The 15,734-nt window shown below is 54.7% G+C and overlaps 1 protein-coding gene across 1 annotated transcript in view; it reads right to left on the bottom strand.

The window, feature by feature from the left end:
* Positions 1 to 11,215, bottom strand: part of CCDC17 (coiled-coil domain containing 17) — a 74,444-nt gene extending 63,229 nt beyond the window's left edge. The window contains exons 1-8 of the mRNA XM_040408164.1: positions 10,980 to 11,215; positions 10,546 to 10,671; positions 8,960 to 9,022; positions 6,130 to 6,259; positions 5,820 to 5,979; positions 5,128 to 5,241; positions 4,831 to 4,967; positions 4,531 to 4,653 (exon numbers count right to left, since the gene is read on the bottom strand). Coding sequence (XP_040264098.1) covers positions 4,531 to 4,653; positions 4,831 to 4,967; positions 5,128 to 5,241; positions 5,820 to 5,979; positions 6,130 to 6,259; positions 8,960 to 9,022; positions 10,546 to 10,671; positions 10,980 to 11,189 — 1,063 coding nt within the window. The 5' untranslated portion in view covers positions 11,190 to 11,215. The remainder of the gene's footprint in view (positions 1 to 4,530; positions 4,654 to 4,830; positions 4,968 to 5,127; positions 5,242 to 5,819; positions 5,980 to 6,129; positions 6,260 to 8,959; positions 9,023 to 10,545; positions 10,672 to 10,979) is intronic.
* Between the last annotated feature and the right edge of the window lie 4,519 nt (positions 11,216 to 15,734).

The raw sequence follows: 15,734 nt of genomic DNA, 5'->3' as shown, positions 1-15,734 counted from the left end.
TAGGAGTACCCCTTTAAGTGTCTCCATGCGGTTAGCACTGTCATTGGCACTATTATGGAGGAACTAGAGATTGTATACAAAGCGTGCATGCATAGATATGTGTGTGTCTGTATGTGCACCCCAAATCTAGCTGAAAGTGATATGTGGCCCTCGAGGGGAGTAAAGGGCCACATGTGAGGCAGGTAGGTCACCAGCAAGAATACAGATATGATCACAAGAGCTGAGGAGTGAAAAGGAAAACTTTATTGGAATCATTCGTGTCACTGATAATAATGAGGAATCAAAGCTCAGTTTCTGCTTCGATGCTGTCAAGATCTCTGCTTGCTTTCAGTGAATACAAACATCCTTGTTTATATCTAGAGACTGAAAACCTATCCGTCCCGATTGTGCTGTAATGTAACTGTGTACGGCCTCTGGATGTGAAAAATAAAGTTCCCATTCACTGACTGCAAGCAGAGATCTTGAAAATGGTGAGGAGGTCAGATATAGGTAGCGCTGAAGAATCCTACAGGTAACAGACACCTGCTCCTCTTTTTATTGGGGTTCTGTCCGGGGGCCTTTCTGCCGTCCGTTAATAAGGCGGAGGATGCCGGCCTGTAATAAGATAGGACAGATTTACTACACGTCCTCGCCACGGGCTGCGGCCAAACGCCGTGTCTGCGCGTCACATGTACTATGAGGTTCTAAGATAACACAGAACCGGACCCCCCAGTGCCACCTGCTACACTATAACTGACAGTACTGGGAACCGGACCCCCCAGTGCCACCTGCTACACTATAACTGACAGTACTGGGAACCGGACCCCCCAGTGCCACCTGCTACACTATAACTGACAGTACCGGGAACCGGACCCCCCAGTGCCACCTGCTACAGTATAACTGACAGTACTGGGAACCGGACCCCCCAGTGCCACCTGCTACAGTATAACTGACAGTACTGGGAACCGGACCCCCCAGTGCCACCTGCTACAGTATAACTGACAGTACTGGGAACCGGACCCCCCAGTGCCACCTGCTACACTATAACTGACAGTACTGGGAACCGGACCCCCCAGTGCCACCTGCTACACTATAACTGACAGTACTGGGAACCGGACCCCCCAGTGCCACCTGCTACACTATAACTGACAGTACTGGGAACCGGACCCCCCAGTGCCACCTGCTACACTATAACTGACAGTACTGGGAACCGGACCCCCCAGTGCCACCTGCTACAGTATAACTGACAGTACCAGGATCCGGACCCCCCAGTGCCACCTGCTGCAGTATAACTGACAGTACCGGGAACCGGACCCCCCAGTGCCACCTGCTGCAGTATAACTGACAGTACTGGGAACCGGACCCCCCAGTGCCACCTGCTACACTATAACTGACAGTACCGGGAACCGGACCCCCCAGTGCCACCTGCTGCAGTATAACTGACAGTACCGGGAACCGGACCCCGCAGTGCTACCTGCTACACTATAACTGACAGTACTGGGAACCGGACCCCCCCAGTGCCACCTGCTGCACTATAACTGACAGTACTGAAAACCGGACCCCCCAGTGCCACCTGCTACACTATAACTGACAGTACTGGGAACCGGACCCCCAGTGCCACCTGCTACACACTATAACTGACAGTACCAGGAACCGGACCCCCCAGTGCCACCTGCTGCACTATAACTGACAGTACTGGGAACCGGACCCCCCAGTGCCACCTGCTACACTATAACTGACAGTACTGGGAACCGGACCCCCCAGTGCCACCTGCTACAGTATAACTGACAGTACTGGGAACCGGACCCCCCAGTGCCACCTGCTACACTATAACTGACAGTACTGGGATCCGGACCCCCCAGTGCCACCTGCTGCACTATAACTGACAGTACTGAAAACCGGACCCCCCAGTGCCACCTGTTACACTATAACTGACAGTACCAGGAACCGGACCCCCCAGTGCTACCTGCTACACTATAACTGACAGTACCGGGAACCGGACCCCCCAGTGCCATCTGCTACAGTATAACTGACAGTACCGGGAACCGGACCCCCAGTGCCACCTGCTACACTATAACTGACAGTACTGGGAACCGGAACCCCCAGTGCCACCTGCTACACTATAACTGACAGTACCGGGAACCGGACCCCCCAGTGCCACCTGCTACACTATAACTGACAGTACTGGGAACCGGACCCCCAGTGCCACCTGCTACACTATAACTGACAGTACTGGGAACCGGACCCCCCAGTGCCACCTGCTACACTATAACTGACAGTACTGGGAACCGGACCCCCCAGTGCCACCTGCTACACTATAACTGACAGTACCGGGAACCGGACCCCCCAGTGCCACCTGCTACACTATAACTGACAGTACCGGGAACCGGACCCCCCAGTGCCATCTGCTTCACTATAACTGACAGTACTGGGAACCGGACCCCCCAGTGCCACCTGCTACACTATAACTGACAGTACCAGGAACCGGACCCCCCAGTGCTACCTGCTTCACTATAACTGACAGTACTGGGAACCGGACCCCCCAGTGCCACCTGCTTCACTATAACTGACAGTACTGGGAACCGGACCCCCCAGTGCCACCTGCTTCACTATAACTGACAGTACCAGGAACCGGACCCCCCAGTGCCACCTGCTACACTATAACTGACAGTACCAGGAACCGGACCCCCCAGTGCCACCTGCTACACTATAACTGACAGTACTGGGAACCGGACCCCCCAGTGCTACCTGCTTCACTATAACTGACAGTACCGGGAACCGGACCCCCCAGTGCCATCTGCTACAGTATAACTGACAGTACCGGGAACCGGACCCCCAGTGCCACCTGCTACACTATAACTGACAGTACTGGGAACCGGATCCCCCAGTGCCACCTGCTACACTATAACTGACAGTACCGGGAACCGGACCCCCCAGTGCCACCTGCTACACTATAACTGACAGTACTGGGAACCGGACCCCCAGTGCCACCTGCTACACTATAACTGACAGTACTGGGAACCGGACCCCCCAGTGCCACCTGCTACACTATAACTGACAGTACTGGGAACCGGACCCCCCAGTGCCACCTGCTACACTATAACTGACAGTACCGGGAACCGGACCCCCCAGTGCCACCTGCTACACTATAACTGACAGTACCGGGAACCGGACCCCCCAGTGCCATTTGCTTCACTATAACTGACAGTACTGGGAACCGGACCCCCCAGTGCCACCTGCTGCACTATAACTGACAGTACCAGGAACCGGACCCCCCAGTGCTACCTGCTTCACTATAACTGACAGTACTGGGAACCGGACCCCCCAGTGCCACCTGCTTCACTATAACTGACAGTACTGGGAACCGGACCCCCCAGTGCCACCTGCTTCACTATAACTGACAGTACCAGGAACCGGACCCCCCAGTGCCACCTGCTACACTATAACTGACAGTACTGGGAACCGGACCCCCCAGTGCTACCTGCTTCACTATAACTGACAGTACCGGGAACCGGACCCCCCAGTGCCATCTGCTACAGTATAACTGACAGTACCGGGAACCGGACCCCCAGTGCCACCTGCTACACTATAACTGACAGTACCAGGAACCGGACCCCCCAGTGCCACCTGCTACACTATAACTGACAGTACTGGGAACCGGACCCCCCAGTGCCATCTGCTTCACTATAACTGACAGTACTGGGAACCGGACCCCCCAGTGCCACCTGCTACAGTATAACTGACAGTACCGGGATCCGGACCCCCCAGTGCCACCTGCTGCACTATAACTGACAGTACTGGGAACCGGACCCCCCAGTGCCACCTGTTACACTATAACTGACAGTACCGGGAACCGGACCCCCCAGTGCCACCTGCTACACTATAACTGACAGTACCGGGGATCCGGACTTGTACAATGCTGACTTGGGCGCAGGATCCTGCTTCTACAGATGTGGACATGTTTTCTGCTTTGTACTTCAGGCTCCTCGATTCCGTGACGCGCTGCTTCCTCTTTTCACTCCTCTGCACACGGGGAAGTAGGGACGAGCCCCACAGACACTCCGTTATATGTATCCGCCTGGGTCTCAATGGCTCCATGGTGGCTTCTGATGAACAGGATAAAGTCCATGATCCAGGTTCGGTGCGCATGCTCATCACTGCCCGCACTGGGGACTTCACTGTGACCACCAGGAACCACCATGGACCATGGAGGACCCATCAAAGGACCATACAATGGTCCAGTTAACAACTTTTACTATAAGGCTCCATTCACACATCCGTGTGTGTTTTGTGGATCCATGGATCCGCAAAACACGGACAGCGGCAATGTGCGTTCCGCATTTTGCGGACCGCACATTGCCGGCACTAAGAAAATATGCCTATTCTTGTCCGCTATTGCATATGTTCTATTTTTTTCAGACACGGAATTGCGGACCCGGAAGTGCGGCCCCATAGAAATGTATGGGTCCGCAATTCCGTTCCGCAAAATGCGGAATGGAATTGCGGACGTGTGAATGGAGCCTAAACCACACAGGGGTGCACTCAGCTCACCGGTCTCTGTTTTTTTCCGGCCCCGATGCAGCTTTAAATTGAAGATTTCTTCTTGAAGACGTTGATTTTCGAGATCCACCGCCATGAGTTCCACATCCAGTGTCCTGGGGCCGTCATCGTGGCCTGTAAGTGAATAGTGAAATCACAGGTCATATCTGTACATGAGAGGGATGGCTGCGACCAAAGACGGACCTGACCCGAATGCCCTCCAGGGGCACACGCGGTTTGCTGCGGTCGTGGACTGCAACCCTCTTACACCCCAAGTCCTCCTGTATTCCACCTCATCAAATATGGACTCACGTTTCTTCTTCTTCTCTTTCCGGTCCTGCTTGTGGGGAATCTCCTCGAACGCCAAGGCCTCCGCCTGCAGGTCCCTCATTTGTGCCAGGACAGCCGGGTCGCTGCCACCGCTCTGGACATAGGCGAGCTGGAGAGCGCTGCGGGCAGAATCAGAGCAACCACAGGAGCCATTACCACAGGGACACAGAACCATGAGAACTTCTGGATTATCAGATTACAGGGGGTTTACTGGATTTAGTTCCCTGAAGATGACAGTTCTTTCCTCCCTTGTGCAGTGAGGTGCATTGTGGGAATTACCTGATCTCGGAGGAGAGGCTGCCGCCGCGGACGGGGAAGGGGATGATGGTGAGCGGAGCTCTCTCCTTCTTCGTGCTGGGCGGACGATCTTTATTCACCTTCTCTGCTTTAGCCCTAAATATAAGATAATCTGTTATCACTGCCCCCGATGTATAATCATAATCCACTGCAGTCCAAAGAGACTTTAATGGGGGTCTCCAGCCTTCTCATGGTGAGCTAACTGCTGTGGGTCCGCCCCACAATCACCTGTTACAATCAGTGGGATGTCCACGTGAGAAGTATTGCACTGAAGTTCGTGGGGGGCCATGCAATAAAAGCTCTCATTGACTCTGACCTGTTTACAGGGGTCTTCAGTAGGCAAAAGTGGACAACCCCTTTAAGAGTCCAAAAAACAATATAGCCCCAGATTTAATGTGTCTGTGCCAAAAGTCTATCTAAAAGTTGGCACAATCTGCAGCATCTAAGGTTTCTATACTTTTTTCCAACGTGCTCGACAATGGGCCGGACCTAATTAGAAGGTGGGCGGGGCTTAGGATGCGCCATAATTCTGGCGTAAAAATCAGTCTCAAAGTAAGCCAAGCAATGAGTCTGGAGTTCAGGCTGCCAAACGTGTAAAGGTGCGAGCCAAGGCAAATCGGAGCGCTGCGCGGTCACTAGTTTCCTGCGCACGGACAGGCTGTCTTGCCTTGTACCTGCTCTCTGATTGGATGAGCACCACCTGGTCCCTCAGAGCATCGAGCGCCAGTTGGCTCTTCTCCTCTTGAGCCTTTAACTCCAGAAGCATCTGTTCGAAGTGGCCGGTGGAGCTGCTGCTGCCGCTGCTGGCGACGTCGGACAGCCGCTGACGGATTTCTGCAATGAAATAAGAATCCAGGCGATTACAAAGATCCGCCACAAGACATCACGCAGCCTTCTCCTCCTGACTTGGGATCCCCTAGATGGGATTAGGGAAAGTTCAATGGTTCTCCCTGTGGCCCCTCCGAGCAGCGTTCTAGGACCCACCTTCTCTCTGCATCTCCAGAGCCTGGTTCCGGGCCTGGATGTCGGCCAGGTGGCGTTCGTGCGCCCGTGTCATTTCCAGAATGCGTTCTCGGTATTCTCGATCCCACTGGGAGGAAAGTCCAGGCTCGCCCTGTGATGGGTAAAGGAGGGATCATTCTTTCAGTTTTGCCTCCTGTCATTAAAGGGGTTTCCTGGCACCTCAGGATAGACCATCGATATCTGACTAGTGAGCAGGCGCAGGGTCCCGCAGAGCAGGCGCTCGGGGCTCATACACACAGCGCCGTTACATTATTTATTTTCTGCGTTTACTGTGAAACAGCAGCAAAATGTTCTAGTTTTGCAAAAAACACTTTCTTCCCTTTAATCTTGTGCTGCAAATATTTTGAACGCACCATGTATCAGAGTCCATGAAAACCTTCACCTTTAGGCCTCATGCACACGACCGTTGTGTGCATCCGTGGCCGTTGTTCCGTTTTCCGTTTTTTTTCGCGGACCTATTGACTTTCAATGGGTCCGTGGAAAAATCGGAAAATGCACCGTTTGGCAGCCGCATCCGTGAGCCGTGTTTCCTGGCCGTGAAAAAAATATGACCTGTCCTATTTTTTTCACGGCCAACGGTTCACGGACCCATTCAAGTCAATGGGTCCGTGAAAGAACACGGATGCACACAAGATTGGCACCCGTGTCCGTGATCCGTGGCCGTAGGTTAGTTTTCATACAGACGGATCCGAAGATCCGTCTGCATAAAAGCTTTTTCAGAGATGAGTTTTCATTTCGTGAAAACTCAAATCCGACAGTATATTCTAACACAGAGGCGTTCCCATGGTGATGGGGACGCTTCAGGTTAGAATATACTAACAGAACTGTGTACATGACTGCCCCCTGCTGCCTGGCAGGTGCTGCCAGGCAGCAGGGGGCAGCCCCCCCGGTGGTTAACACATTGGTGGCCAGTGCGGCCGCCCCCCCCCCCCCTCCCCTGTAGTTAACACATGGGTGGCCAGTGCAGCCGGCCCCCCCCCTCCCCTGTAGTTAACTCATTGGTGGCCAGTGCAGCCGGCCCCCCCCCCTCCCCTGTAGTTAACTCATTGGTGGCCAGTGCGGCCCCTCCCCTCCCCTGTAGTTAACTCATTGGTGGCCAGTGGGCCCCCCCCCTGTAGTTAACTTATTGGTGGCCAGTGGGCCCCCCCCTGTAGTTAACTCATTGGTGGCCAGTGGGCCTTCTCCCCTCCCTCCCCCTCCTAATTAAAATCTCCCCCCTATCATTGGTGGCAGCGGAGTGTACCGATCGGAGTCCCAGTTTAATCGCTGGGGCTCCGATCGGTAACCATGGCAACCAGGACGCTACTGCAGTCCCGGTTGCCATGGTTACTTAGCAATTTGTAGAACCATGATACTTACCTGCGAGCTGCGATCTCTGCGTCCGGCCGGGAGCTCCTCCTACTGGTAAGTGACAGGTCCGGCCGGGAGCTCCTCCTACTGGTAAGTGACAGGTCCGGCCGGGAGCTCCTCCTACTGGTAAGTGACAGGTCATGTCACTTACCAGTAGGAGGAGCTCCCGGCCGGACCTGTCACTTACCAGTAGGAGGAGCTCCCGGCCGGACGCAGAGATCGCAGCTCGCAGGTAAGTATCATGGTTCTACAAATTGCTAAGTAACTATGGCAACCGGGACAGCAGTAGCGTCCTGGTTGCCATGGTTACCGATCGGAGCCCCAGCGATTAAACTGGGACTCCGATCGGTACACTCCGCTGCCACCAATGATAGGGGGGAGATTTTAATTAGGAGGGGGAGGGAGGGGAGAAGGCCCACTGGCCACCAACGAGTTAACTACAGGGGGGGGCCCACTGGCCACCAACGAGTTAACTACATGGGAAGGGAGGGGGGGGCCCACTGCCCACCAACGAGTTAACTACAGGGGAGGGAGGGGCCGCACTGGCCACCAATGAGTTAACTACAGGGGAGGGGGGGCCCACTGGCCACCAATGAGTTAACTACAGGGGAGGGGGGGGGGGCAGCCACCAATGTGTTAACTACAGGGGGGGGGCTGCCCCCTGCTGCCTGGCAGCACCTGCCAGGCAGCAGGGGGCAGTCATGTACACAGTTCTTTTAGTATATTCTAACCTGAAGCATCCCCATCACCATGGGAACGCCTCTGTGTTAGAATATACTGTCGGATTTGAGTTTCACGATGTAACTCAAATCCGACAGTATATTCTAACATAGAGGCGTTCCCATGGTGATGGGGACGCTTCAAGTTAAAATATACCATCGGATTGGAGAAAACTCAGATCCGATGGTATATTAACTCCTGACTTTACATTGAAAGTCAATGGGGGACGGATACGTTTGAAATTGCACCATATTGTGTCAACGTCAAACGGATCCGTCCCCATTGACTTGCATTGTAATTCAGGACGGATCCGTTTGGCTCCACACGGCCAGGCGGACACCAAAACGACTTTTTTTTCATGTCCGTGGATCCTCCAAAAATCAAGGAAGACCCACGGACGAAAAAACGGTCACGGATCACGGAAAAACGGAACCCCGTTTTGCGGACCGCAAAAAAATACGGTCGTGTGCAGGAGGCCTTAAGAGGACATTTGTATCATTAAAGGGATTATCCACATAGGGCACGCCCTTCCTCTGCACCGCTCGGGCCTCCGCTCTGGTACCCGTACATTATACAGATGCCCGTTCATTTCCATGGGGTTTGGTGCTACCAGATGATTTGGGGGCCCTGCGCCCCCCATGATCAGTTACTCGTCAGGGGACCTGTTCAATGAGAAGAATGAACCTCCCTCCGGCCCCTTATCGGGCGTCACCATCATTACCTGAAACTGAATGGATCGCAGCGTCGGGACAGAAGCCTCCAGAGATTTCCTCAACATGTGGAACTAAGAGCGAAGGAGAAACACATTGTGAAGACGGGATCCCTGGGGCCCGGAGACACCATATACCGTCCGCTGTGTGTCATGTAGGCATTAGGGAAAGTCCTCACACCCCTCACATTCTGCTCTATCGCTCCTTGTGCTGTCAGTTCCCCAGAATAAGAAAGTGAGAAATCGTTACTAATTTATTGAAAAGGGAAAACTAAAATCTCACATTGACATAAGTCTTCAGCCCCTTTACTCAAGACACAAGTCTTCAGCCCCTTTACTCAAGACACAAGTCTTCAGCCCCTTTACTCAAGACACAAGTCTTCAGCCCCTTTACTCGGGACACAAGTCTTCAGCCCCTTTACTCGGGACACAAGTCTTCAGCCCCTTTACTCGGGACACAAGTCTTCAGCCCTTTTACTCCGGACATAAGTCTTCAGCCCCTTTACTCGGGACACAAGTCTTCAGCCCTTTTACTCAGGACATAAGTCTTCAGCCCCTTTACTCCGGACATAAGTCTTCAGCCCCTTTACTCCGGACACAAGTCTTCAGCCCCTTTACTCAGGACATAAGTCTTCAGCCCCTTTACTCAGGACATAAGTCTTCAGCCCCTTTACTCCGGACATAAGTCTTCAGCCCCTTTACTCAGGACATAAGTCTTCGGCCCCTTTACTCCGGACACAAGTCTTCAGCCCTTTTACTCCGGACATAAGTCTTCAGCCCCTTTACTCCGGACATAAGTCTTCAGCCCCTTTACTCCGGACACAAGTCTTCAGCCCCTTTACTCAGGACATAAGTCTTCAGCCCCTTTACTCAGGACATAAGTCTTCAGCCCCTTTACTCCGGACACAAGTCTTCAGCCCCTTTACTCAGGACATAAGTCTTCAGCCCCTTTACTCAGGACATAAGTCTTCAGCCCCTTTACTCCGGACACAAGTCTTCAGCCCCTTTACTCAGGACATAAGTCTTCAGCCCCTTTACTCAGGACATAAGTCTTCAGCCCCTTTACTCCGGACATAAGTCTTCAGTCCCTTTACTCCGGACACAAGTCTTCAGCCCCTTTACTCGGGATATAAGTCTTCAGCCCCTTTACTCCGGACACAAGTCTTCAGCCCCTTTACTCCGGACATAAGTCTTCAGCCCCTTTTCTCGGGACATAAGTCTTCAGTCCCTTTACTTCCAGCCCAGATTGGTGAAGGCAGCGATGGTCGACCTTGGAGCTCACCCAGGGGGCCCATTTGGTTCTTGGTCACCCCTTTTACCACGGCCCTTCCCCCCCCGATTACTTAGTTTGGGGGGCGGCAGCTCTGGGAAGAGTCCGGGTTCTTCTTCTTCCATGTAAGAATTCTGGAGACCTCCGAGCTCCTGGGAACCCTCAGTGCAGCAGACATGTTGTTGTCCCTTCTCCAGATCGGAGCCTTTATTCTGGGGGAACTGACAGCACAAGGAGCGAGAGGACAGAATGGGAGGACACTGAGGGTGTGAGGACTTTCCCAACGCGCTGTACCATTATATTATGTTTGGGGGTTAATGTCACCTACCTCCTCCGTCAGGTTCCTTAACGCTTTGCTGTCTGTGAGGCTCCCCGGTGGCCCCCCGATCAGCCGCTGCTCCCGCTCGTTCAGCAGGTCCTCTCTCGCCCTCAGTCGCGCGATGCTGTCTCGTGTCTACAGTGTGGACCGTACAATCTACGTTATCAGTGGCTCTCAGGGGCCCATCTACCTCTATAGACCATAATAAGACATCTCCACAGTAAGCAGTCCTTGAGTAAAAAATACCAGTTATCTGTTCCTGGGAAAGCTGAGTGACCCTCAATATGGACGCCATTACAGCTCTCATTTTGATTGGCACCCAACTTTCCCAAAGCCTGAAGGACCATCGTGATACAAGACTTGTCACCGGGAATATCCAGGGATGTGACCACGGCTTCGCCACAGGGGTCTGCAGTAAAATAGCGCCAATGTCTCCTCCTCACCTTGAAATCTGGCGTCTCCGCCGTGCGTGGGAATTCTCTGCCGCCGGATAATCGCGTGGGGGCGCCTGGGCCGCTGTATCGGGTGCTCAGGGCGCTGGGATCTCCGATTTGGCTTCCGATGCAGAATTTCTCCCTATGTTTCTCCAGGAGCGAGAAGGTGCGGAAAACCATATTACAGTTGTGGCAGCGGTGACTGCCCAGATCCGCCATCCTGCCCGCGGGGGAGAAGCGAGAAGCCGCGCGGTCAGTCGTGTGGGGGAGGGCAGCGCCAAAGACCGCTGATCCAAACCTAGGAATAATGCAGATCCAGGTTCTGTAAATCTCGCCCAGGGTCACCAGTAATCACTGGATCACCCACACCCCAAAACTGGTCACTGACACCTCACCCGCATCACTGGACTCGCTGTCACCCACAGTCACCCACAGCCCAATACTGGTCGCTGTTACTAACAGGTATCACTGAGACCTCACCCCGATCACTGCATACGGGTCACAGGCACTCACACCCCAAACTATTCACTCACGGGTCGCTTACAGGGGCCACTCACACCCCGCGCGCGCGTCGCTTACAGGGGCCACTCACACCCCGCGCGTCGCTTACAGGGGCCACTCACACCCCTGCGCGCGCGCGTCGCTTACAGGGGCCACTCACACCCCTGCGCGCGCGCGTCGCTTACAGGGGCCACTCACACCCCTGCGCGCGCGCGTCGCTTACAGGGGCCACTCACACCCCTGCGCGCGCGCGTCGCTTACAGGGGCCACTCACACCCCTGCGCGCGCGCGTCGCTTACAGGGGCCACTCACACCCCTGCGCGCGCGCGTCGCTTACAGGGGCCACTCACACCCCTGCGCGCGCGCGTCGCTTACAGGGGCCACTCACACCCCTGCGCGCGCGCGTCGCTTACAGGGGCCACTCACACCCCTGCGCGCGCGCGTCGCTTACAGGGGCCACTCACACCCCTGCGCGCGCGCGTCGCTTACAGGGGCCACTCACACCCCAGCGCGCGCGCGTCGCTTACAGGGGCCACTCACACCCCTGCGCGCGCGCGTCGCTTACAGGGGCCACTCACACCCCTGCGCGCGCGCGTCGCTTACAGGGGCCACTCACACCCCTGCGCGCGCGCGTCGCTTACAGGGGCCACTCACACCCCTGCGCGCGCGCGTCGCTTACAGGTGCCACTCACACCCCTGCGCGCGCGCGTCGCTTACAGGGGCCACTCACACCCCTGAGCGCGCGCGTCGCTTACAGGGGCCACTCACACCCCTGCGCGCGCGCGTCGCTTACAGGGGCCACTCACACCCCTGCGCGCGCGCGTCGCTTACAGGGGCCACTCACACCCCTGCGCGCGCGTCGCTTACAGGGGCCACTCACACCCCACGCGGGTCACTCACACCCCACACGGGTCACTTATAGGGGCCACTCACACCCCACGCGGGTCACTCACACCCCACACGGGTCACTTATAGGGGTCACTCACACCCCACACGGGTCACTTATAGGGGTCACTCACACTCCACTCGGGTCACTTATAGGGGTCACTCACACTCGGGTCACTTATAGGGGCCACTCACACCCCACATGGGTCACTTATAGGGGCCACTCACACCCCACATGGGTCACTTATAGGGGCCACTCACACCCCACGCGGGTCACTTATAGGGGCCACTCACACCCCACACGGGTCACTCACACCCCACACGGGTCACTTATAGGGGCCACTCACACCCCACACGGGTCACTTATAGGGGTCACTTACACCCCACACGGGTCACTTATAGGGGTCACTCACACCCCACACGGGTCACTTATAGGGGTCACTCACACCCCACGCGGGTCACTTATAGGGGCCACTCACACCCCACACGGGTCACTCACACCCCACACGGGTCACTTATAGGGGCCACTCACACCCCACACGGGTCACTTATAGGGGTCACTTACACCCCACACGGGTCACTTATAGGGGTCACTCACACCCCACACGGGTCACTTATAGGGGTCACTCACACTCCACTCGGGTCACTTATAGGGGTCACTCACACTCCACTCGGGTCACTTATAGGGGTCACTCACACTCCACTCGGGTCACTTATAGGGGTCACTCACACTCCACTCGGGTCACTTATAGGGGTCACTCACACCCCTCGCGGGTCACTTATAGGGGCTACTTACATCCAGGGCTCCAGCGTTCAGGTGAAGTTTGCACGAAGCGGCGCCGGTCTCCATGGAGACGCCGGGACGGTAAGTGGGCGGATCCTGTCTCCTGGATTGAGCGCTGATTGTATAACGTACTTGGGCAGTACCATTACTCTTTGGTGTAGGGGCGCGCTCGGCGGAGGCTAGAATTGTGTTGGGGGGGGGGGGGGGGGGGCTTGTAATCTTCGTGTAATAACACAGCGGTCCCTGTTCATTATCATCTTATAACAGAACAACCGCAGTCACCTGAAGAGCGAAACAATGCAGCAAAGGAAAACGGTGCTGCTTCCCATAGCAACCAATCAGATTACAGCTCTCATGCTTCCAGGGCAGGTAGAGGAGTGAAAGCTGCGACCTGATTGGTTGTTTTGGAGAACATCTTGATTACATTACAGTAGAACATGAAAGTGCACAAAAACACAAGCGACCCATAAATATTGGTGTCATGATGGCTGCTGGTCAGGCATCAACACAGGCCCAGAATCTGCTCCTCTTGTATCCGGCGCGGGGCAAGCTACGTAATATACTGATGCAAGTCTATAGGTCTTAAACGTGAGAACGCGCCGCGCGGAGGCTCAATTTGCACGACACGGGCTGGTAAAAGTGGCCATCCGTGGATTCAGCCGCACAACTATAAGGCCTCATTCACACTGCGGTATACCAGCCCGTTTTATCTGCATTTGTAAGCCTGCGAATATTCCCTTGCGGCAGATTTGTCGCCCCCTACAGAACCGCCTGCACCCGCCCCAGACACTGCCCAATCACAGCGACGCCATGGAGTCTTCATCTGCACCAAATCTGCTACGTGTGAACAAATCCTTAAAGGAAAACGGGCAAAAATGTAAAGGGACCCCAAAGTGATTATGAGAGTGGGGGGCCCGAACCGGCTGTGAACGGAGGGGTGGACGCCTGGGATTTGGGGATCTGACAACTGGTGGGGGTCTTATTGATCGTCATGAGTAAGGACTGTAATTTGGGAGTCCAAAACGCGTAGATTGTGTACTACTGTCCTGTGTATGGAAAACTTTTTAACTGCTGGAATAAAGAAATTGGATTTTTAGAAGCTGGACCTTTCCGTTTTTTCCTCTATTGATCATAGACAGGAGGTAAGTGCTGTTCGGAGGCCGAGCTTTCGACTCTGGGGTTGGTGACACTTACTTGATTTTTTTTATAAAAATAAACGTGAGATTTCATCACCCAAAAAAGTGCGCACTGGACGTGATCCAAAAGCAGAAGAGCCTCCAATGTGGTTCGCCACCATCCAAGGTAGAAGACCCAGTGCAGGTCGAGGAGGTGCCGGTCTGTGGTCCAGCCTTGGCGGACACATCCACCGGTTCTAGAGACCTTTCCGTATGGAGGATGACAGACAGTTGGGTCTCAGCTGGAGCTCTCAGTTACGGCTCATTTCAGACAACGGAAGATCGCAGCAGCATAAAAATGACCGCCACATGTAAAGGCTGCGGGGAGAGACGTCTACCGGGAGAGCAGACACTAGACAAGGTCTTATCTGGGGCGGCCGGGAGGATCAGATGCTCGGCCAGTCATCGGAAATATCATGGTCTGTAGATCAGCCTAATATTATATAGTATAAAGCTCCCCACCTCTGAGGCGTCCCGGGGCGTCCCGCACATCAGTGGAAGTCCCGAATACCTGGACAGCTTTTACATTAAGGCCGGAGCATTATCCTGCTGAGAGTCCGCCGCCATCAGGGGGGTAATGGTCTGTACAATAGTCAGGAAGATGGTGTCACATCCACATGATGGCAGGACTTATAGGGACAGTCTCACCTCACACATTGGCAGCACATCACTAGGATACGTGACCCGCTCCTCTCTCTAGAACAACAGCGCCCTGCACATGCACGGCCGCGCTCCATTTCTATGGGACTTCCAGGCATAGCTGGCAGCCCCATGGAAGGGAATGGAGTGGTGACCACGCTTTAGCTCTGGATTCATGTCGATGGGACTTCTGAAAATACAGAGTGCACTCACTACCATAGAAGAGACCGGAGCGCACGCTGCGCGCAGGGTAAGTGAAGAGAGCACGCTGCGCGCAGGGTAAGTGAAGAGAGCACGCTGCGCATGTGCAGTGCAATCCTGCTAGCTTTGGGGGCTTCGTTCTACAGATAGATAGTTGTGGGTACCACCTCTGGGGGAGCCACACCCGACATTGGCGGTGTATCCTACTGATATGGCACCAATGTGTGAGATGCCACCACCTCTAAGGATGCCAGGAGAACCTTGCCCAGTGCATCACACTGCCTCCGCCAGCGCACCTGGTGCCATCTCTTCCCAGGTAAGTGATTCACACGCCCAGCTGCCCATATGACGTAACCTCCTTCCCAGGTCTGATGAATCACATACTCATTGTAAGCGCTTTTAGTGGTGGACAGGGGTCAGAACGGACGGGTACACACCAAGCTGCAATGTCCTGACACCTTTGTCATCGCCAGCAGCAACCTTCTGTCAGTTCATATGAATATTCAGAGCGTGTCCTGTGCGGAAATCATTCTGTGTGCGCGAGTGCGATTTCCCTTTATGGACACTGCTCGTTTTGCA

This window comes from Bufo bufo, chromosome 9, assembly GCF_905171765.1.
Source record: "Bufo bufo chromosome 9, aBufBuf1.1, whole genome shotgun sequence".
Lineage (NCBI taxonomy): Eukaryota > Metazoa > Chordata > Amphibia > Anura > Bufonidae > Bufo > Bufo bufo.
The sequence above is the reverse complement of the archived record's forward strand: the minus strand, read 5'-3'. Positions and strand labels throughout refer to the sequence as shown.